The following is a 23,988-nucleotide window of genomic DNA, read 5'->3' on the forward strand; positions in this document are numbered from 1 at the left end:
ATTGTTTTTCATTTCTTCCTCGTGTAGTGTTTTGCTCAAGACGCTTTGCAATGCTGGTTTTCTGGCTGCAAATTCTTTTAGCTTTTGTTTATCATGAAAGATTTTTATTTAGTTGTTGTACCTGAAGCTTAATTTTGCTAGATACAGAATTCTTGGTTGGCATCCATTGTCTTTCAGTGTTTGAAATACGTTGTTCCAGGATCTTCTTGCTTTCAGCATCTGTGATGAAAAATCCGTTGTTAACCTTATTGGTTTACCCTTGAATGTAATCTGCCTCCTTTCTCTTGTAGCTTTTAATGTTTTCTCTTTGTTTTGTATATTGGATATCTTCATAACAATGTGTCTTGGCATTGGTCTACTGTGATTTTGTGTGCTCGGTGTCCTGTATGCATCTACGATTTGTATATTCGTTTCCTTTTTTATTTCTGGAAAGTTTTCTGTAATTATTTCATTCAGCAGGTTACTCATTTCCTTGGTTTGAATCTCTGTGCCTTCCTCTATCCCGATGACTCTTAAATTTTGTTTTTTTATGTTATCCCATATCTCTTGGATGTTTTTCTCATGATTTTTAACCAGTCTTTCTGAGTTGGCTAGAGTCTTTTCAAGATGATATAATTTGTCTTCATTATCTGACGTTCTGGCTTCTACTTGCTCCACTCTGTTAGTGATACTCTCATTTGAGTTTTTAATTTGGTTCATAGTTTCTTTCATTTCTAGAATTATTGTTTGATTTTTTTTTATAATCTCTATCTCCTGATAAAGATGCTTAACTTCTTTTATCTGTTTATGTAATTCATTTTCAATGTATTCTTTCACTGTTTGAATTTGCTGTCTCGAATCCTCTTTAAGGTTCCATTCCATCTGTCTAAGGTATTCCTTGAGTTCTTTATATGACCATTTTTCTGATGGCTCTAGGTCCTCCTGAATATTTAGGCTGTCTTACATTGTTTGTACTCCTTTTCTTCCTTGCTTTTTCAAGCTGCTCATGTTACTTCTTGTTCTGTTTGACTGCTGAGTTACTGTTTACTCCTGTAAATTTATTTGATGCTTGGGAGAAAAGGTATTAGAAGGGAAGGGAAGAAGTCACTAAAGAGAATGAGATTAGGCAGGTAGAATTCAAGGAAGGGGAAATAAGAGAATTGAAAGGAAATGAAAAGACAAATAATAATAAAAAATGAAAATGAAAATTAAAAAAAATAAAATAAAATAATAAAAAAATTAAAAAAAAATTTAAAAAATATTTACAAAACAACAACAAAAAATGAAAATGAAAAAAACCCCAAATTAAAAAAAAAATTAATAAATGCAGTCTTAGAGTTTGATTAACTTCTCTTCCAGTAGGTGGAGCTATGCTCATTGGGCCAAGCTTCTCCTCTCAATAGGCGGGAACCAATCACTGTGTAGCAGCTCTTCCTCCCGGGCTGGGCGAGTCTCCAATCCTGGGTGCCTAGGGCCTTCTTTTGTGTCTAGACACTTCCCCTCTTTTCCTCAAGCCAGGCCCTGCTCACTGGTGATGCTCACCACAATATTGGCTGCACGCCAGGTCTGCTGCTCCTGGGAGCTCTGTTTTCATGATCGCCTGGGCACACTCTCCCTGTTTGCCATTCCCTCAGATCTTAAGTCTGTAGAGCTTGGGGCTGAGAACCCCCAGCGAATTTGCTTGCCTTCCGGTAGCCACGCCTCCTGTAGCAGGTGGAAGGGACCTCAGTTGTCAGCACTGGTGGGAGCGGTAGCCGCGAGTCCCGTGCCGCGAGTCCTGCTCTGCTCCTGATTCCCTTGGTCTGGCTATCACGCTCACAGGAGAGCTGGGAGGGGGGAGGGGCCCTTAAGGTTTCCCAGCTGTGTGGAGACGGAAGGCTAGGGGATTACACACCTATTGCCACTGGTTTCTTTTCTTTTTTTTTTTTTTTTTTAAAGAGAGAGTGAGAGAGGAGAGAGAGAGATGGAATTTTTAATATTTATTTTTTTTTAGTTCTCGGGGGACACAACATCTTTGTTGGTATGTGGTGCTGAGGATCGAACCCCGGGCCGCACGCATGCCAGGCGAGCGCGTTACCGCCTGAGCCACATTCCCAGCCCGCCACTGGTTTTAATGAATTTATCTCCTCCGCCGCGTTTTGGTGACATCAGTTCTCTGTCATGGTCGTATCCCATGCAAATGGTGACAGTTCATTCCCTTTTCCGGGTAACCAATGCAATGGGTGGGTCCTGACTATCTCTCCCAATCCCCGTTTCAATCCTGTGGCCACTGCCTACGAAGGCTCGGTTGGCATTTACTTCCGTAGGATCAGAAGGGCCGACCAGTTGTTTCGGCGGGATCATTAGTGCTGAGTCATAGTGGTTTGGCTGCAAGAAGCAGGCGAAGGAGAGCTTGAATCAAGAAGTTATATTCAAATGAAAGGGTAGCCCTTTATTAATCTGTTATATTACTGCTAGTGGATACCTAAAACAAAACAAAACAACAAAAGTTATTTGACAAATTTAAAGAGAGGTTTTTGTTTGGTGATTTTCATAAAATGTCTAGAATTATGGGCAAATTGTATGTTTTTACTAAATTGCACTACCAATTAGTGTTTAACAAAGATCATGATTTAAAGGTGCTTCAGACATGTTCATTTTCAAGTAGTGGAAATTTGTAGATTGTCAGGACTTGTTTTGGATTATGAGCTTAAAACCTACTTGTAGGAAATCAAGATTTAGAGAAATCAGGATTTGTAAGTTTTAAAAATTTTAGATTGTTTCATGCTTTTATTAATATCTTAAATTTAGTCTTTATAATTAATCATGTGGATCAACCAATATGCTATTTACTATTTTTTAACATTAACTTAGGTTTTCTAATGGACAAAAAATTATAAATATTAGTCATATACAATGATATTTTTAAACATGTGACATTAACTTAGGTTTTCTAATTGACAAAAAATTATAAATATTAGTCATATACAATGACATTTTTAAACATGTATACATTGTAGGATGATTAAATGGATGTAATTAGCATTACATCACATATATTTTTTTTGTGGTGAAAACATGAATATGATACATTGTTTTTCACTGAAGTCACTGTGTTGATTTAATTCAGTATTCTTTTATCCTTTCAACCCTTCATCACTCCCAGTTGCTGTAACCATCATTGTGCTTATTGCTTCTAAAAGTTCAGCTTTTTAAAATTTCTTATGTGCATGTGTGGTATTTGTCTTTCTTCGCTGAATATAATGTTCTCCACTTCATCTGTGATGTTGCCAATAGCAGGATTTCCTTTTTTAAAGAGTCAAATAGTATTCCATTTTATGCGTGTATTTGTGTACACATACATAAATACATACCACAAATTTTTTTGTTCATTCACTCATTTATGGACACTCAGGTAGAAGACTTATTTTGGCTATTATGAATAATGCTGCAATGAACATGGAAGTGCATATATTTCTATGACATACTGGTTTCATTTCCTTTAGATATTTACCCAAGATTGGCATTGCTGGATGCATAATTTTAAAATTTTGTAGAAACCTCCATACTGTATCCCATCATGACTATAATAATTTATATTTCAGAAGATGGAAGATGAGCCAGGCATGGTGCTGTGCGCCTGTAATCCCAGTGGCTTGGGAGGCTGAGGCAGGAGGATTTCGAGTTCAAATCCAGCCTTAGCATTGGTGAGGCACTAAGCAATCAGTGAGACCCTATCTCTAAATAAAACACAAAATAGGGCTGGGGAAGTGGCTCAGTAGTTGAGTGCCCCTGAGTTCAATCCCCAATAGCAAAAGAAAAAAAGAGAAAGATGCATTCCTGTGATGATTAGTGATGTTGAACATTTTTTCCTATGCCTATTGGTCATTTGTATGTCTTCTTTTGAGAAGGATTCTTTGTCCATTTGATTATTTTCTTGACTTCTCTAGTTTCTAACCTATTTTGGATATTCACATCTCATCAGATATATAGTTTGCATATATTTTCTCTTGTTCCATATGTTTTGTCATCACTTTGTTCAGTTTTATCTCCTGAGCAGATTATTCATTTCTAGTAAATATATTTGTTTTTGTTGCTTGGACTTTTGTGGTCATATCTGAGAAATCATTGCTTAGTCCAATTCATAGAGCTTTTCTCATGTTTTCTTTTACAGTTTTAGGTCCTACATTTAAGTCTTTAATTCATTTGAGTTGAGTTTTGAATATGTGAGATGAGGGTCTAATTTCATTCTTCTGCGTGTGGATATACAGTTTTCCCAACAGTTATTTGTTATATAATCTGGTACCTTTGTCCAAAATTCATTGGCTGTAAATGAATATAATTATTCAGTTTTATTGCTCTGTTTGCTTTGTGTACTGGCACAGACTATTTTGATTAGTATATCTTTGTGTAGTATATTTTAATGCCTCTAGGGTTTTTGTTGTTATTTTGGTTGTTTACTCAAGATCACTTTGAATATTTGTGCTCTTTGCTGGTTCCATACAGATTTTAAGATTGTTCTGTCTCTCTGAAAAATGTGATTGAGATTTTGATAGGGATTTCATTAAATCTGTTGCACATCATACAATTGTTCACTTCCTTGGTTAAATTTATTTCTTTTTGCTAGCTGTTATGAATGGGATCATTCGTTTTCAGATAGTTTGCTATTAGTCTATAGAAACACTATGTGTTTTTGTATATTGATTTTGTATACTACAACTTTACTGAATTTATCCGCTCTAATTTTAAACTTTTATATATATGGGAGCATGTCATCTACAGGCACAGATAATTTAACTTCTTCCTTTAAAATTTGAATCCTTTTATTTTTTTCTCTTTTTTAATTGCACTTGTTAAGAACTTCCACTAATGTTTTAATGGCTATTACTTGTTACCATGCTTTATGTAAGAGGTGTGTACCTAATGTGAAATACTGAATACGTTATGAATTTTAGTAGTGTAGATTTACTTGTAAATATAGTGTACATTGCATTAACTAGATTTATTTAAAATATTTTGTTACCAAAATTCTTAATAATTTAGAAATTGACAAATTAAATACTGTATAAATACCTGATAATTATGTTTATTATGTCTTATAAAAATTTATCATGCTTAATAGTGAATCTATTTTCTAATATTTTCATTGAAAGTCTTATTTTCTTTATTCCTATTTTTTTTTCTTTTTGGTAGTGGTAGAAGAATTATATTTTGCTCAGTAAACAATGACCCTGAGGTTTAATATAGCCTAATACCTATTTTGTAAATTAGGTTTTTATTAGTAACACACTTCTTCCTATTTCTCTCACCTGTTATCTGTGGCTGCTATTGTACTATAATGGCAGATAGCTGAAGAGTCATAACAGAGCTTGTATTTCCACCAAAGTCATAAAATATTTACTATTTAACCCTTCATAAAAAAGGTGGTTGACCTCTGGACTAGATGCATAAAGCAGAGGTTTCTTTTAAGTTGAAATTAAAATCTGTTCTGTAATTTTGTTTTAAAAAGGAAACATTTTAAAAATTAATGAAATGGTATTTTTCATAAATAATTTTATCTAACCGAGAATACATTTCTAAATCAATCTTGTAAAACAGATAGGTGACATGGAAACTTCTATTGCTCTCTTATAAATAACCCGTTTTGGTTCTGTTCTACAGGTTAGGCCTTCTGAAGCATTAATGTGTCATCATTGCCCATGTCCATGCATTAAAGAATTATGGATTCTTCTCATTCATCTTCTAGACCATAGAAGGAAATGGTCTCTTTCAGAAGTAAGTGGAAAAATGATGTTCAGTTATTTTTACTAACTTTCATGCTGAATTTATTCAGTGTTTTTAGCTAAGTAAATCTTACTAAGTTCCTTCTTTATAGGAAGATAGAAACAATCACCAAACAGCGCATTGACTGAATACCAAAACACTACTTCATTTTTAACTCCAAATTAATAATAAAGAAAAATGTGGAGGGCTGGCTCAGCAGTAGAGCATTTACCTAGCATGTGCAAGGCCCTGGGTTCAATCCTCAGCATGACATAAAAATAAATAAATAAAGGTATTGTGTCTAACTACACCTAAAAATAAATATTTTTTAAAAAAGGAAAAATATGGAAATACAAAATTTGACTCTTAAAGTTCTATTTTTATTATATCAGGAATATTTTATGTTAAATTATTTAATACCTTCTAGTAATCCAGAAAACATTTTAATCAGAAAATTTGTTATAACTGGAGGATATAGGGTGAAATAAGACATAAATTTCTATCACTTGGTTTTATAGTATTTTATTTCAGGAAGAGATGTATTAAGGGGAAAATAGGAAATTTTCTTTCATCTCATTTTGAGTCAGATCTTCAGAGAAGGGCTTTATTTTACTTGAAGTATTGTAGATTATTGGAAAAGAAAAAATATTTATAGGCAGAAGTGCACAAAACAATTCACTGTGAAATGACATTTAAAATGGATGATAGTATATGAAAAAGTACTTTTGATTTTTCATGAATTTTTGAGCTTCCCAATTTTATACAATTTGGTGTTGGGTGCTGCTAATTTTAATAACAACTGTATTTTTGCAGATTGACAATTGCTATATTTGAGTTATTTTAGCAGCAAATAAGTGTAAATATAATGTATTTCTGCTTTTTGGGGGGAGATTTTTCTTCCACTTTAGTTTGTCAGAGTTGATTTTTGCATTCTACAGTGAGATTTAAGTGTTACAGTCTCCACAACTTTTTGCTTTTGATTATTTGCCAGTTTTTTGTTTGTTTGTTTTTGATTCCTTTGACATAGTTAACATTTTTTTCTGTTTCTTACAATTTGTTTTACTTTGTTAAAAGAATTTTGTAATTTAGAGTTTTTCTTGTTTTATACAGTCTAGTCTTGAAATGGCAATCACATATAGCTAATGTGGCATGTTTATCCTGTTGCCCAGAGTCTTTTTTTTTACATTTTAAGACAAAAGATATTTAATTTTAAACATTAAGTAGCAGAAGTTGCATAATCACATGTATTGTGTAACATAAATTATTTATATGCTCTTCATATTATGTGGTAACTAGACTTATTTTTTTAAAAAAATGAAAGTCTGAGGTCATTTATTTTTAAGTACAACTAAAATAAATTCTATGATTCACAGATTTTTTAAAGGCTATTTTCTTTTCACACTCAAATTAGCAGTTTTCATTCCTGAGGATAATATAGTTTGAACTTCTTGCTAAAAATAATCGAATCATGCTGGATATGATATAATGAACATTTTAAGTGTGTCAGTGAGCTAGTAGAAAGTAAGAAAAACTGAGACCAAATACTAAATATAGGTGGTAATTTAGGTAAGTTGAATTGTGAAATTGCCTTATAACTTTAGAAACCGTTGCTGAATTCCATTAACTTGAACTTTGGCTTTCATGCATTATAGTGAAAATAAGGAAATATCAGTCATGCACAAAAGAAATATTAGAAAGACAAATAAGCAACTGTTGGGATTGATGGATAGAAATAAATTGCTGGATTGAAATTTAGTGGTGTAAGTCGTGAGTTTTCTATAAAACTGTAATGTATTTAGTAATTAGTAAGTGTTTTAAAACAGAACCGCACATAAAACAAGTTTTTTATTGATAAAAATATGAACACTGAGAATCAATGTATTTTTTATTTGGATTTCTCTCTTTAGGTAATTCACATATGAGTAGTTAATTTGGCGGTAGCTCTAGGAAACTGGTTAGGGGAATGGAGAACTGAGAAAAGAAGTAAAGGACATCTCATAAAGAGTGTGTTACCAAGCAAATCAGTATGAGAAAATAGAGCTTGACCTTTGTGGGGGAACTCTGAAAAGCCAAGGGGCGACACAGAGCTCAGAGCCATGCCATTTGAGAGGAGGGGAGGGATGTTCTGACAGTTGAGATGGGTAACATTAATTCCCAGAAAATGTCCTAAGGCAAGAAAAGCAGAGGCAGATAGTTTGAAATTCAGGGGCTGATTGGTGCTAAAAAGGTCTGAGATGACATAGGTGGATCAATTAAATATGTCTACTTGGGTATGTGTGCACACTCATGTATATTTCTGATGTATATTAACTTACCAAGACATTTGAATGCAAGTTTTTATTTCTAAGATCATCAAGAGAATAGTAGACTATTTTACTTACAAGTTAGTAGTAGGAAAAATACTGAACCCAAGAGGAGATATTGGTAGGTAAAGTAGTATACAAATAGAAATACAAAATAAGATGGTAGATTTAAAACTAAATTTACTGGTCATTATGTTACCTGTAAATGGGCTACTAAAAGTTATATTTAAAAAATGTATTGTTGGTACACTCTGTAAGCTATTTACAAAAGACATATTTAAAATACATTAAGGTTGTTGTTGATAGAAAAAAGATAAAAGATGTGATGTATTAAACTAATATTAGAAAAAATTTAAGCTTTAGGACAAAAAAAGCACTAACTTATTTCATATTCATAAAAGGCTTAATTTATCAGTAAGATAAAAAAATTTGAATTTTCTTGAGGCTGGTAACAGGGTATAAAAATAGAAATTGAACTTGAAGGAGATACTCATGATTAAAGTATTGAAGTATATTTCTAAATAATTCATACTGAAAGAAGAGAAAATGGAAATTGTTAAATATTTTAAAGTAAATAATAACTTTCTAGCAGTTAAAGCTTTAGGACTTTTAAAGGGAAATTCACATCTTTAGGTGGAAATGTTCTTTAAAAATCCCGAAAATTAGTGAACTAAGAATTTATCACAAGATGTTAGAAATAATTTCTTCATGACAAACCTAAAGAAATAAAAGGAAGGAAATAAAAATAAAGTTATGAAATCTATAACATCAAAGAGCATAATGCAGCCAAAAATTGGTTATTCAAAATGATAGCTAAAACTGTTAGTCTTTCCTGAGATGATTACATAGTCAATACTAAAAATAAAGAATATGACTTCAGATTCTGTAGATATTAGAAAGAAATTTTCCAGAGGTTTATGCCAAATAACCTGTTATTTAAATTTTACATGAAAACCGCCCCTATCCCCAACACTCCCCCGTTCTCCCCTTCCCCCGCAAAAAATAGGGGAAAAAATTAGTAAACTTCGCTAAGTGTTTGAGAACAGTAAATTGGATAAATGGTTTATTACATAGTTATATACTGGAATATTCCATTGAACTATAGCAATGCTTGACCTCAGAAACAGAATATTGAGCAAAAGAAGCAAATTACTTAAGAACAGAAACAAATCATTTACAAATGTAAGCATATATTTAAAACTCAAGCAAAGCTAAACAGTATGTAATGTAGGCTTTATGTACTTGTGAGGCAAATATTTATAAGCAAGGGGATGCTTATCTGAAAGGATAATACTGTTAGAAAAGATGATGTAACTGTAGGGACATGTAGAATCTTTCTAAAGTATTAGTTATGCTCTAATTCTAAACCAGAGTATTTTTAAAATTTATTCTTTAAGTTTTATATATTTGTTTTATATTCTCATTTGGGTATATACCTCACTATTAATATGGAGGAAAAACTCTGAGTCAATAGGTGATTGAAATATTTTTCTAATTTAACTGAATCACCTTACCTCTGTTTCTATAGTCATTTTGGAACTGGTTGAATAAATTACTTAAAACACTGTTTGAAAAATCAAGTGACCTAAGAAGACCTTCTACGCCAATAATACAGTCCAGGGATCCATTAGGTTTTAGTTGGTGGATTATTGCTCATGTAGCATCGTTTTATCAGTTTGATCGCCATGGAGTCCCAGATGAAATGGTAAGATCTTTTATTAATTTATTTTTAACTTTTATACTGTCACTTAATGTGTATTGTTTTAAGATGAAGAAAATAAGCAGAAACAACAAAAGTGAACTCATTCTATGGTAATAAATTCTTTTTATCTATGCATAATGTTTCTACAAACGTGTTAAAAATTATAAGGTTTCTATTTTTTTTTTTTTTTTTTTATTACCAGGGATTGAACCCAGGGGCGCTTAACCACTGAGCCACATCCCCAACCCTTTTAAAAAATATCTTATCTGGAGACAGGGACTCAGTTACTTAGGGCCTGGCTAAGTTTCTGAGCTTGGCTTTGAACTCACAGTCCTCCTGCCTTGGCCTCCTGAGCCACTGTGATTACAGGTGTATTCCACAGCTCCCCACAAGGTTTATATTTTCATTGTTTGATTAAGGACAAAGCAATTTACAAAAGGCATGCTATCCAGTCCTGGCTCTCCTAAGTAATTGTGTGACTTTTGAATAAATTACTTAACCCTTTCTGTTCCTCTCTTCTCTCATCCTAAAATCATGATTTGAATTGTTCCAGAGGTTCTATCTAGTTCCAAAATCTGTAAAAATGGCAGAGGGAAAGTATGTGTCTCCAGAAACAAAACTACTTGTTTTGTGGATAATTTAAAACAAGTATTTCTTCAGAATAGCTTTTTTTGGGGGGGAGAGGATATTGAGGATTAAACCCAAGGTTATTCTACATTCCCACCACCCCCTCTTTGTTTTTTTTGTTTGTTTGTTTGTTTGTTTGTTTTTGAGAGAGGAGAGAGAAAGAGAGAATCTTTTTTAATATTTATTTTTCAGTTTTCGGTGGACACAACATCTTTGTTTGTATGTGGTACTGAGGGACACAACATCTTTGTTTGTATGTGGTGCTGAGAATCGAACCCGGGCCGCACGCATGCCAGGGAGCCCACTACCGCTTGAGCCACATCCCCAGCCCCGCTTCTTTGTTTTTTTAAAGAGTTCTCATTAAGTTGCCCAGACTGGCCTTGAACTGGTGATCATCCTGCCTTAGACTCTAAAGTAGCTGGGATTATAGTCATATACCAATACCCGCAGCTAGAAAAGGATTTCTTTAGAGATGCTGTTCCTAAAGATCTTTTATCCTGCTTAGTAACTATGAAGTTTGTTTCGGATAGGAAGAAAAAGATTTTAACTATTATTTTCTAGTTGTGGTCTACTTACATTCTTTTGTATTATTGCTTAAAAAGCTCTGTGACTTAAACCAGCTGATAGATATATTTATTTGAAGCCCTATTTGTATATATTTTGTTTGCAATCAGAAATTACATACAGCCCATCAGTTCCATAAGATAAACGTCTAGAATCTTAAAGCCAGTGTGTTTGTATTTTTTAAATTGTTCTTTTTTGTAGGAATGATCCATAACCGTGGCTAGTTATTAAAGCTACTTGAGAATTTTTAAGATTTCAGACTTCTAGGTCTATTCTGGAGATCCTAATTCAGTAATCTGGTTTGAAATTTTAGAATCTTTACTTTTTAAAAAGTTGTTTGATTTTCATCCTCCTTGAGATATGAGAACCATGGCTTTGAATGTTTTTATGAAATGTATTCCTTGATGGCAATAACAGATTCTTTAGACACTCAATCGTAAGATATAACATTATCATTTATCTTGCTTTCCAACTCATTCTTCCAAGTACATATTCCTCATTTTAATCAGTGTAAATAAATATGGTAATTAGCTAAGCACTTCTGAGTTCCTGTTGCTTGCTACCATAATAATAGGTGCAAAACATGAAACAGATTATGATACCCCCTTGCTTTAAAAAACAGTGCTTTTAGTTTATTAATGCTTGCAGTAATACTTACTAGAATCAGAGGTATATTTCAAGAGTGGTTGATATTGATCCCCCAGATACTCCCAATGTGGTAGATAATCTAGCCATGTGAATATATATGTCAAAACTATTAGTATTGTAATGCTGAATTTCAGTGGTATAATCACTATACAGTTACAGTATTAAAACCACTCTTACATTTTATACAGAGAATTTTGGAGAAGATTTTGCTTCTGTTTGCACTGAATTATGTTAGTAAATTGTGTTTAAAAATAGCTCAACTTGTATCTTTTAGTATTTGTCAACAGTTCCTATGTAGTTTTCTTTTGCCAAGACACTTAATGTTTTTAAAAAAATCTTAATTCTTTAAGTTATGTGGAATGTTTTAAAAGGAAAGAGCCAGATTTGTAACAAGAACATTTCATATGATACATATAGTAAGGATAAGTAATGCATATTTGTAGATGCTTGTGTAAAATAAACCTTTTATTATGAGTTCTCAGAGTTCAAGATATTTCTGAATTTCTTATAGGCTTTTAAAGAAAAACTCAAGCCTTTTGTTAGTAACAGTTTTCATTTGGTACAAAATGCACGTTACATTTATAACATTATTTAATATCTCACAGTGACTATTCAATTTTTAACATCAGTGAAGTGTTGTTTACCCATTTTACAGGTAAAGAAACTGAATTACACAGTGATTAATTATCACACTCTTTTATCACTTAGATAAACTTAATATTAGAGTTCTCCTAAGGATTGTCTTTAATAAATAGATCTTTGGAAGGATAGTCTTTTTTTCTAGTTTTCCACCAACATTCCTAGTTTAGTTCTGGTATCCCCTCATCCTATCTGACTAATTTTCACTCTTATTTTCAAAGATGTCTCTAGTTGGTGAATCAGATAACTCCTCATCTGAACAAAAAGGCATATTGGTTTAGTCTTTAACAGGGAATTATATAGAATGTTAATTTGGGTCTGAAATATATTTGGATCATAATTTTGAAAATTACCTAAATTATTTTCTCTCCTTATGATGTGTTAGCATAGCCAACTATACTAGAGAAAAGGGTTGTGGAGTAAGCATGCTTAATTCAACTTAAAAATAATCTGATGTGGGAGAGGATATGAATAATAGTCATGTGTTCTTCACCAGAGAAATACCTCTAGTCTTCTGACAGCATGGGGATATTTCATTTTTTAAAATGTGAACTGATTTGCCCTTAAGATTAATGCAAAATCTTTACATCTTAAATAGGTTTCAGATGTGTTTAATTATTTTTTATTTTAAAAGTTTCTGTAGTTTGGCGTTTTGCTATATGTAGATTTAAATCACAGAATTAGCCAATTTCTTATCATAAGCCTATAAGAAAAATTTGGTATCTCACTTTGCATATTAGAAGCTTTAGATTTTCAAACATTCTGTTTAATGCTTTTCCTCTCAATCTAGATGAAAATGTGTTATCCTCTCACAATCCCTGTCATCTATTTTAAAACCAAATACGGTTAAAGAGGAAAATTACTTTTTGGTATTGCAGGGGTCAGTTTTAAGAGTGCTTTGCCTGCCAAGAACATAGGGCAATCAGTCAGGCTAGCTGATGCCCGTATTTGAAACATCTGAAATGGCAACCAGATAAAAGGTATAAAATCTAACTTTAAACTGAGAGTTGTACCCAAAATTCCAGTGTGCTGGAAGTGGAGATTGAGGGAATCAATTTTATATTCCTGGTGGGTTACTACCTATACTAAAACTTAAACGGGTATCTTAGCTTTAATGGTGGGGTAAAATATAGCAAACACAGCTCCAAATTATCTCTTACCTGAATTAACTTGGTTTTTAGAAATAAGGCTATAGTGGTGTAACTTAGTTTGTAGAAAAAAACATTATAGCAGTCCAATTTAAATATTTTTGTGAAAGAAAAATATGTGTCTCTTTGGTATATGTTCTCTTACATTTGATTTAGGAATGATATAGTTGCCAATTCTTTCTTTTTAGTCAATTTTTGTTTAGATCGTAGCCACAGTGTTGATCCATATTTTTGAAATTCCCTGGGTAAGAATTATACTACTTCTGTATAATTCTTGTGATTCAAATGGCTTGATAGGACAGAACAATTGAAATTTTGCTCATTAACACTAATTGTGAAACTTCAATTATATCAGCCCTGTCATGTTCCTGCTTACTTTTCCTTAGTAATAACATTTTCTTAATAAAAACAATGATATAAAAATGAATTGCTGAATTCTGAGGGAAGCCTTGCTAGGAAAACAATCATTTACTTATGCATGGTGTAGCAGGGAATATTGGAATCAGATCAACTTAGATTTGAATTAAGAGCAGAGTTTAACACAGTATAAGTATTGATACAACAAAATGGTCTCCTTTTTGAGAGAGTTTTATGGCCAACTAGCAGGTTTCAGTTCTCAGTCTGTAAGACTGTCCTCATTTCTGATATCAGTTGCAAGCCTGGGGGTTTCCCAAACTATCCTCAGTTTTGATAATTTGCTAGGACTAACAGAAATCACTGAAAACTATTAAAATCATGGTTATTGTTTTTTACAGAGAAGGAATATATATTCAAATCAGTTAAAGAAGAAGCATATAGGACAGTCCAGGCAGAGTACAAAATGTGGAGCTTCTTTTGTCCTCTCCCTATGGAGTCAGGACACATTAATCTCCTGGCATCAGTATATTGAAAGTACATAGTGAACGCCCATAGTGTCCAGGTTAGCTGACCCAAAGCCCCAAGAGAAGTCACATGTTGGTCTTTTGGGCATAGTAGACTATCCAATATGACTATGGCCTAATCAAGATATTCCTAACAGGTTTAACATTCCAAGGGCTCAGAGAGTATCTCCCAGAGGCCAGATCTTCTCTTTGTAAAGGGCCAAAATTCTTTACTCCTTCCTGATAAATACTTTTTTTTTTTTTTGCATTCACCTTACTTACATGAATGTATTTCAAAAAAGTCAGTAATTTTTTTGCTGAAAATAACTCATTATATTAGTAGTTGCTGTATAACAGAAATGTGGCAGCTTAAAACAACAATCATTATCTACACTTAGTTTTTTTTTAAATATAACTTTATTTATTTGTATGTGGTTCTGGGGATCAAACCCAGGGCCTTGCACATGCGAGGCGAGCACTGTACTGCTGAGCCATAACCCCAGCCCCAACGCTTAGTTTTTGAGAGTCATTTAGGAGCAGCTTAGCTGAGTGATTCTGCCTAAGGATCTTTGAGGTTAACAGTTAACCTTTAAGCCATGGACTTCAGTCTCTGAAGATAACTGGGACTAGAAGATCCACTTCTAATCTCATGTTTTGGCAGTAAGCTTCAGTTACTCACCATGAGGGGTCTCTTCATGGATGCTCATAGTATGGCCTTTCCCAGATCTAACTAGTCAATAAGAAAGTATAGTTAATGTAGAAACTTTATTGTCCTGTAACCTTATCTTGGAATTGACTGTCACTTATATTGGTATTAGTATTCTACTGGTGACAGAACAACCTGGTATGGTGTGAGGGGGAATTTCATAAAGCATGAATATCAGGAGGCAGCAGTCATTGAGGACCATTTTAGAGTCTGGCTACTATAGTAACTTTGCACTTTTATTAAATAAATATTTATTTAGTGATTTTCACATTTTATATGAATATTGTTCAGTTATTTAAAATCATAAATATTGCACATGCCTTATTTGTCATTTGTGTTTACCCCATACTCAAATGGTAGAGTAGGATGAGAGTCTGCCTTTAATCTTTAAGGCCTCTGGCCTTGTAGAAGTCTTAAATAATTTCATCCTTTTTTTTTTTTTTTCACTGTAATAATCTGGTATTTCCAAAGTGCTTTCTTTGCTTCTGGTATTAATTGATGGCTACATATCTAAACCTCTAAGAATTCAGTGTCCCTACAAAATGTCTCCCAGGCTTTCCTATTGGAAAAGCAGAATTGTTTTCAGTTTCAGAAAGTCCCTTTTCGGTTTTTTTCCTTATTGTGAAAAGTATTCCACATAATTGAGGTTGCCTTATTTAATCATTGGCTAAATGAGGGTAGTACTGTGTACGATTTTCTTTATTTTCTGTGTAGTATTTTTTTGTTATTTTGTTTAATAAGGCAGACTGTCTCAGAGCCATTAAGAATAAAATTAAGGAAAAAGAATCTCTTGTGAATAGTTGGAGAATAGGAATGAATACTTAGTATAAAAAACTTGGAAAAAATATGTAAAGAGTTTTTTCTGTTAGAGTATATCTGACAGCAGATTAAATATTTGTTAATATAATACTGTAGAAGCATGACTTTTAATGAAACAGCTCCCAATAAGGTTTATGTTAGATTAGAATAGTTGGAGATTTTTTTTTTTTCTGAATCTTTCAAATCTTTGCCAAAATAATGTTAGATGTTCAAGAAATTGCAGTGATTTATAATGGTAGAGAAAATGTATTTCATAGTCAATATACCATAATATTAAATATATGCATAATCAAGAGCAATATTTTGATGCAGCATTATTTTCTTTCTTTCTAGAGACAAATGGAATCAAATTGGAAATTTGTGGAAGAACTGCTGAAACAGTCCTTGAGTATTCAGGTATGCAATTAAAATGAGACAGTTTGTAGACTTTGATCAATTTTTATAAGTTCTATTTATAAAAATCAAGCAAACAGTTAAAATGATTTCAGTAATAATTTAGTTAGAGTTGTGGCTCAGTGATACAGTGCTTGCCTAGCATGTGTAAAGCACTGGGTTCGATTCTCAGCACCACATATAAAAAAATAAAATAAAGGTCCACTGACAACTAAACAAAATAATAATAATTTAGTTATTAAAAGTGTGAGATAAAATCATTCTGTGCATTCCATCTCACAGTAGTTCCTTTTAGTGACTGTCCTTTAAAGATTTGTATTTTCAACACTGAAGTTGTCAGTTAAAGGACAAAGATAATTATCCTAGTTGGTGACTTTGACAAAATGTATTCAAAATAAGTGTTAGATGCTTCAGAACTATAAGCCATTCCTTGACTGTGTGATATCAAACTAGAAGACACGATGAAGGAGATAGTTAGTGGCATTGGAAATTCAGCTATATCCTCATCACAGCAGGAAGGTGACTTGCCTTGCTGAGCAATTTGTCTTACAGGCCTGAATCATATTCTAACTGATAAGGTCCTAGTTTCTGAGCACTCATTTCATACCTTATCATTCTTCTTTCTGCAGAGCTGTTAATGTAGTGCTTCATGGCCCAGAGGTCAGACTTGACCTCCTTTTAAACTAGTTTTAAATTTGCTATCACATCTTTAAACATGTTTTATTGTAGCTCTTTAAAGTTTTATAATATAAGTTGTCACTTATGTAAGAGTTTATGGAAAATTATAGTAAAGATTTTAAATTTGGGAAATAAATTAATTTTTTATTTATGAAGATTGTTTAAAACTTGAAGAGGAATGAAGAAGAAATATTTTAATATAATACTGCTTTATATTGTTCTGTATATTTACAATAGACATTTTTGAAAATCATTTTAACTACTTGAAATATTTTTTATCTATTAGCTATTAACTTTTTAAGGTGAAACATAAATACTTTTAGTTTAGATATGCATATTATTTTATTGTGAGCTAAGAATTTTAACTTAGAATGCCAAAAACTTTGCCATAAGTAAGTTGTATCAGAAATGGTAGAACCATTATCCTTAGAATCTTTCTCTTAATTTTTACAGTGATAAAAGTTTTGGCTTAGTTATACTTCCTTTTTTTAAAAACAAAAAATTTCCTATTTTAATTTAATTTGGCTTTTTCTTTACTTTTTGAAAACAATGATTTAGCAACTCAAAAAGTTTTTTATGTATTTTTTATTTCAGAAATATAATCACTAAAGTGGGATTGTGAAATAATAGCTTTATAGTAATCATTGTCATTTGCATTGGTTAATTATTCAGTCTCTATGCCTTAACATAGCTTAGTTAAAGCCAAGTAAAAGAATTTCAGTGAAGGCTGGATAGTGTTATCTTTCTGTTACTATATCTAAGCCAGTAACTAGAAGCTTAATTTTTATATTAAGTTATTAACTACTTGTATCCTTTAAATTTCCTTCACCTGGACCTCTGTTACCATCATATTTAATAATTTATGTATTTCATTTCAACTGTGACAGTGTATGATTTTATGGTTTTGTTCAGCCAGGTTTTAAGTTACACAGTATTTCTTAGGAGGCTATAAAAGTTTATATGTACGAATCAACTAAGAAACCCATACTGATCCTGCACAATAGGAAACAGAATTTGTCATCATCTCTGTTCTATAGAAAAGTTTGCTTTTTGTCTAAGATGTTGAAAGCCCTCTGTAAACACTTTTAGCTTCTTGAAAATTAATATTTTTTTCCCTTTGGATTTTGACTCCCTATAATTTTGATTTTGATTTTATTTTTCTGGTGCTAGAGAAAAATGTGCTTTGCACATGCTAACTAGTCATGTGTTCTTCCACTGAACTGTGTCCTAATTTTTTGATTTTAAATAAAAGAAACTCATATTTGCTTAGAATAAGACTTCTTAAGTATAATGTGACACTCACAGTAGGATAAAACTTATTCTGACACTGAATAATGTTCTTTTACAATTTAGTGAGTATTTTAATCATGGCAATTGAAACTGTTTTGAAGATAAATATGTAATTCTTGAAAGAAGGTTAGGTGACCAACCATCCCACTTTGTGTTGGCCTGGGATTTCAGTGCCAAATTCAATAAAGCTCTTAGTAAACCAGGATAAGTCAGTCAGTCACCCTAGATGTAGGGGTACTACCACTAATCCAGGAATCTTTATAAATTTAAGTCTTGCATAAAATCAAAGTGATACCTTTCCTGTGACAGAAGGAGTCATTATAATATTTGGAAAGAAGTGGTCCTCTGGTTCAGTCTAGTATTCCTTCAATGTTGTTGTGTCTTGATTGCATCCAATTATATTCTATAAGTAGTATAGGACTACTTACTGGAGTTCTTGAAAACAATTTTGTGGTTGCAGTAGGTGGTCAAAAGAATAAATAATATGTTGGGAATAGAGCTATCAGTTTGATTATATCTGTTTTATCCCCATTCAGGTAAATTAAAGTCTGATAATACTCATGTACTTTGACACGATTTCCAACAGTGAAAAAAGTCCATTTGCTATGGGATGATAGGTTTGTTTAAAAAATATATACCTTCCAAATACACAACAATATTCTAATAAAATTGACAACACTCCTGTAGTTTTAATTAAGCAAATAATGTTTCAGATCTTTTTTTCTAGCAAAAAAAAAGATCTTCCTGAAGCAGACATTGAGCTTTAGATTAGTAGAAAACATATATTATTTAATTTTACTTAATTGACAATTACTTACCAATTAGTATACATTCTTTAACGTAATGCTTAGAACAATCTTGAGTAGTGATAGTATTGTTTCCATTTTACACCCTAAGAGAATGAAGTCCGAAGGGGTTGAACAGCTTTCCAGGTTCACCCAGCTATCTAGGAAGTATGGGATTAGGATTCAAATCTTCATATGCTTACTCCACTGTGAAATCTCAAAGCAATGAACTTGCAGGAATCTTAATAAAACTCCTTTTCTTCATTACTTCTAATTTAACATTTCTTCGATGTTTTGTGTTTCTTAAGTATATAGTGACATCATAGTAGGATAAAACTTATTCTGACACTGAATAATGTTCTTTTACAATTTAGTGAGTATTTTAATCATGGCAATTGAAATTGTTTTGAAGATAAATATGTAATTCTTGAAAGACGGTCAGGTGACCAACCATACCACTTTGTATTGGCCTGGGATTTCAGTGCCAAATTCAACAAAGCTCTTAGTAAACCAGGATAAGTCAGTCACCCTAGATGTAGGGGTACATGTATATATACAATTAGTAATGTATTTTGGTTTCTATATCTGTTTTGGTCATATTTATGCAAAGCATCTATTTTCCATGATTATATTGTTGTTTCCTTCTCTGATAAGTATATGATGGGAAAATAAAAGAAAAGAAGCAATTAATATACTCAAGTGTTTTCAGATATTCCTTCCAACCATATGTTAGCTTTATTATAATTTTTTAAATAAATTCGAGCTAGTGTATCTGCTATTTCTCCTACTCCTACTCCTGAGTACTGTGTATTCTTGCTTTACCTATGTGAATTTGAAGATGGACAATTCCTTTTTTTAATTTAATTTTAATGCTTTAATTTCTAAAGCATATACATACTTTTTTAAATGGAATTTTTCAAATTAGAGAAAATAGTTGAAAACAGGAATGGTTGAATATATAGAATGTGAAACTGTAAAACATATAACATGCTATCTGTAATTGACTATAGGCTAACAAAGCATATATTTTCTAAGTCACACTCAACTAATTGATTACCTATCCAACCACAGCTGTGGAGAATGGTATTTTTAAACCATTTCTTTTCATTTACATCTGCAGGCACTAGGAAGAAAAGGAGGAAAAATTCATTTCTTTTCCTTTATAAGTAAGAAAATAAATAAAATTGATCTCTTGGTATGCTATTTTTAATTTCTTCTTGATTGCATATAGTACAAAGAACTTGGGCTCTAGACTCAAAGACCTTGTTTCCAATTTTGATCTTGAAATTAAAAAGATCTTGATCAAATTTGGTATTGACTAAATATTTGTTTCTTTTTCTTCTGTTTTTGGCATAGAATGATTGTTTTGTCTAACAAAGACTTTTTTTTTAATTTTAATTTTTATTTTTTTTTTCTAAAGAGAGTGAGTTTTTTCTTAATACTTATGTTTTAGTTTTCGGCAGACACAACATCTTTGTTTGTATGTGGTGCTGAGGATCGAACCCGGGCCGCATGCATGCCAGGCGAGTGCGCTACTGCCTGAGCCACATCCCCAGCCCTAACAAAGACTTTAGGGACATAAATTCTAGATCCTAACCAAGTGAGTTTGAGTAAGCTATTTATAAATTTGAATCCCAGCTTTTTTTTTTTTTCCTTTTGTAAAATGAACATATTAAAACTGCTGGTATGAAATGTACTTGAACCAACACATGTAAAACATGTCTTATGATGCCGGATACATAGATATCGTTCACTTTTGCTTTTCCCAAACTTCTTTTTATTGTTTCAGTATGTCTTTGTGGATTTTACATGGTAAAACAAGTTTCAGATGCCAAGTAAAACCCTTCAAAATGAACTTTGATAACCTACTTTTTTATCTTGCAGACATAATAAAATTAGTATGCTTTTTATTCAGTTCAGTAGTATAAATAGAAACCAATATGATCCTAGATCTAGGTTTATGTTTTCACAATAAAATCAGAGAATGTTCATAATGGATAAAATTTTGTCTTTTTTGGTTAAATGAATTTGTTAGAGAATCCAAATGCTTTCTCTAAACCATACAGCTGATTGGTGAAAAAAAGCACCAGACATGAGTCTCAGTTTTGTTTATAAATATTTATGGAGGCTCTTTGGTAAACCCAGCAAGGTACTAGACCCTGGGGACATTATCATAGCTGCAGCTAGCTCAGCTTGGTGGCAGATAAACATTAAATCTAACAAGTGTTATGATATAAGTATGCAAGAAAGGTCACTGCCTAGTGGAGGATTAAGAACTTTCCTAGAAGTTTTGAAGTTTAAGGTATCTTAAAGGGTGAATAATTTAGGAGTGAAGGCCTTATCTAAAGAATCCTCTCATTGTTGTCTTTTCCTCTTGTTTGTGACTCATTCATTGAAACATTTAGTACCAAGCTCACCACTTTCTTCTATACCCATCTACTATTTTGTTAGTAACCCCAACATTATTGTATATAATCTGCCTACCCTCTCAGTGTCCTAATGTCCTTACTCCTAACAGTTTCTTCTACTTATCTTACATAGCTCCTCCCATGCTCATGCCCTATAGTTTTTCATTTCTGTTCTATCCCATCATCATCAACATTTTCATTTTTCTGTCCTCTTCTAGGTCCTGACTTTTCTCCTTAAACAATATAGATTACACAAGGCTTTATTTTTTAAATTGATTTAAAAAATTTTTGTTTAGTTGTTTATAGATCTTTATTTTATTTATTTATATGTGATGCTGAGAATGGAATCCAGTGCCTCACACATGTCAGGCAAGTGCTCTGCTGCTAAGGCCCAGCCCCTCCCACAACCCATATTTTAGTCACTCCATTTTAAACATGTTTAATTAGTTAAGTCTTACTTCTTTTAAACTTGGAAAAGCTTATTCTTCCTCTTCTCTTACCTTCCCCACTCCTACCCAAAGCTGAATATTGCTGGAGAAAATAATCATTCTTACTGACTTGTCTGACTTTAAATTCTTCATTATAAATCTTAAGTGGCAGTCAACATTAGAATGTTTGCTTTTTTGCTCTCCATAATGATTTGTTTCAGAATTTCTTTTTAACACACAATTCAGCACAGGCTCTGGCCCAGTCCGTGTAGTTGAATATCATGCCTGCTAAATCACTGAAAGAATAGAAACCAGTCTGATCAGAACTTCTCTTTTTTCCTTCAAATCTCCCAAAATGTTTGCTTTGTACTTAACCTCTCATACTACTTTTCTTTTATATTGAAAATGTAACTGGTTCTATCAAGAACTAATTTCTTTCCCTTTGCTGTGGCTCTTGATTTTCTCTCCTGTTCAAGGACTTTATCTCTAAATATTTTTACTTCCTCAACTCCTGTTATCTCCTTAGCCATCCAAAGTTGAGCATGTCTTTACCATACCCAATTAACTCATCATAGCCATGAATAATTTTTTAAAATTGTTCCAAGGGTTCTTATTTCTTTTCATTTTTTAACTTCTCAGCAGCATTCAACCCTGTTCACCACTGTTCTTTTGAAATATTTCTCTTGACTTCTAGAATATCTGATTGTATTCCTGCTTTTATTGTCCACTTGTTTTTGCATATAGAATTTTCTGCATTTGCTCGGTATCTAAATGTTAGAATATCAAAAGGTTCTCTGTTCTGGATTCTTTTCTTATTTCTCATCTCTGTTCTTTCCTTAAGTCACTGTATCTAATCTCTTAGCTCTAAAAATTATTAATATGATCTTAACACTCAGATTTATGTCAACAACTCTGACTTTCTCCCTGAGCTCTACATCAGTATGTCGTTTAATGTGTCCTAAAATGCCCTGTGATTCTCCCCATGTTCACCTCCCCTAGACTTTGTCATTTTAGGAAACAGTACCATTAACCCATTGTCTTATGCCAAAACTTAGAAGTTTTTCCTAATTAATATCTTTCCTTCATATGACCAGGCCCTCTGAATTTATATACATCTTTATTCTTGGATCCTTTTTGCCACTTCTTTTTGATATGGATTTCTTATCCATTCTTTGGGTTTCTAACAAGATGCATTTATGAAACACCTATGTATTAAGTAATTAAACCAAAAGTCAAAAGGAGTAATGTAATTTCCACTATTCAAATATATTAATGATCTCTAAATTGTTTCAGGAATGTACCTTATGTTAATTTAGGCATTCTTGTCTGAAGATGAGAATGGCTATGATTTGGTGATATATATTCATATTCTTTTTTTTTTTTTTTTAAGAGAGAGTGAGAGAGGAGAGAGAGAGAGACAGAGAGAGACAGAGAGAGAGAGAGAGAGAATTTTTAATACTTATTTTTAGTTCTTGGCAGACACAACATCTTTGTTGGTATGTGGTGCTGAGGATCGAACCCCGGCCGCACGCATGCCAGTCGAGCGCGCTACGGCTTGAGCCACATCTCCAGCCCCTATTCATATTCTTTTTAGCTGCAGGTTATTCAACACAGTATTCGGTGATAATGTTCATGTTTCCAGAGCCCATTTACTCCTTCCTAACTTCAGTTTGTTTTTTAGGATGGTATACTAGAAGAACAGTTACGGATGTATCTTCAATGTTGTTTGACACTTTGTGATTTCTGGGAACCAAACATTTCTATTGTCACCATTCTATGGGAATATTATAGTAAGAACCTGGTGAGTTACTAGAATATGGGATTTACTCCAGGAATTTGAAGAGTCGGTATGTCATATTTAAGGAAATTTTTTTTTTGAGAACCAGGGATTGATCTCAGGAGCACTCGACCACTGAGCCACATCTCTTACCCTGTTTTGTATTTTATTAGAGACAGGTTCTCACTTTGTTGCTTAGTGCCTCACTAAATTGCTGAGGCTGGCTTTGAACTCAAGATCCTCCTGCCTCCACTTCCTGAGCCACTGGGATTACAGGCATGCGCCACCATCAAGCCTGGCCTTGAGAGGATTTTTATGCTTTCATTATGAGCAGCTATCAGTTTTTCTTGAAAAGTTAATTTTTGTTTAAAGTAGGTTGGAGTAGTTCAAGAGTAGTTTTAACTTTCAAAAAACTTGTTTATAAAAAATTGGCATATACACAACAGCATCTGGTGTCTCTTTCCTCTTGAGACTGTGTATAAACAAAGTGGC

The 23,988-nt window shown here is 32.7% G+C and overlaps 1 protein-coding gene across 2 annotated transcripts in view; it reads left to right on the forward strand.

Annotated features, from left to right (window-relative positions):
• The window catches only part of Mms22l (MMS22 like, DNA repair protein), a 119,324-nt gene that overhangs the window by 21,554 nt on the left and 73,782 nt on the right, over positions 1-23,988 (forward strand). For both annotated transcript variants that reach the window (XR_005732913.2, XM_005338013.4), the window contains exons 9-12: positions 5,620-5,733; positions 9,553-9,729; positions 16,071-16,133; positions 23,401-23,520. Coding sequence is in view for 1 of the 2 variants with exons in the window: in XM_005338013.4 (XP_005338070.2) it covers positions 5,620-5,733; positions 9,553-9,729; positions 16,071-16,133; positions 23,401-23,520 (474 nt within the window). In the remaining variant the exon portion in view is untranslated. The remainder of the gene's footprint in view (positions 1-5,619; positions 5,734-9,552; positions 9,730-16,070; positions 16,134-23,400; positions 23,521-23,988) is intronic.

The sequence above is a fragment of the Ictidomys tridecemlineatus genome, chromosome 8 (assembly GCF_052094955.1).
Source record: "Ictidomys tridecemlineatus isolate mIctTri1 chromosome 8, mIctTri1.hap1, whole genome shotgun sequence".
Taxonomy (NCBI): Eukaryota; Metazoa; Chordata; class Mammalia; order Rodentia; family Sciuridae; genus Ictidomys; species Ictidomys tridecemlineatus.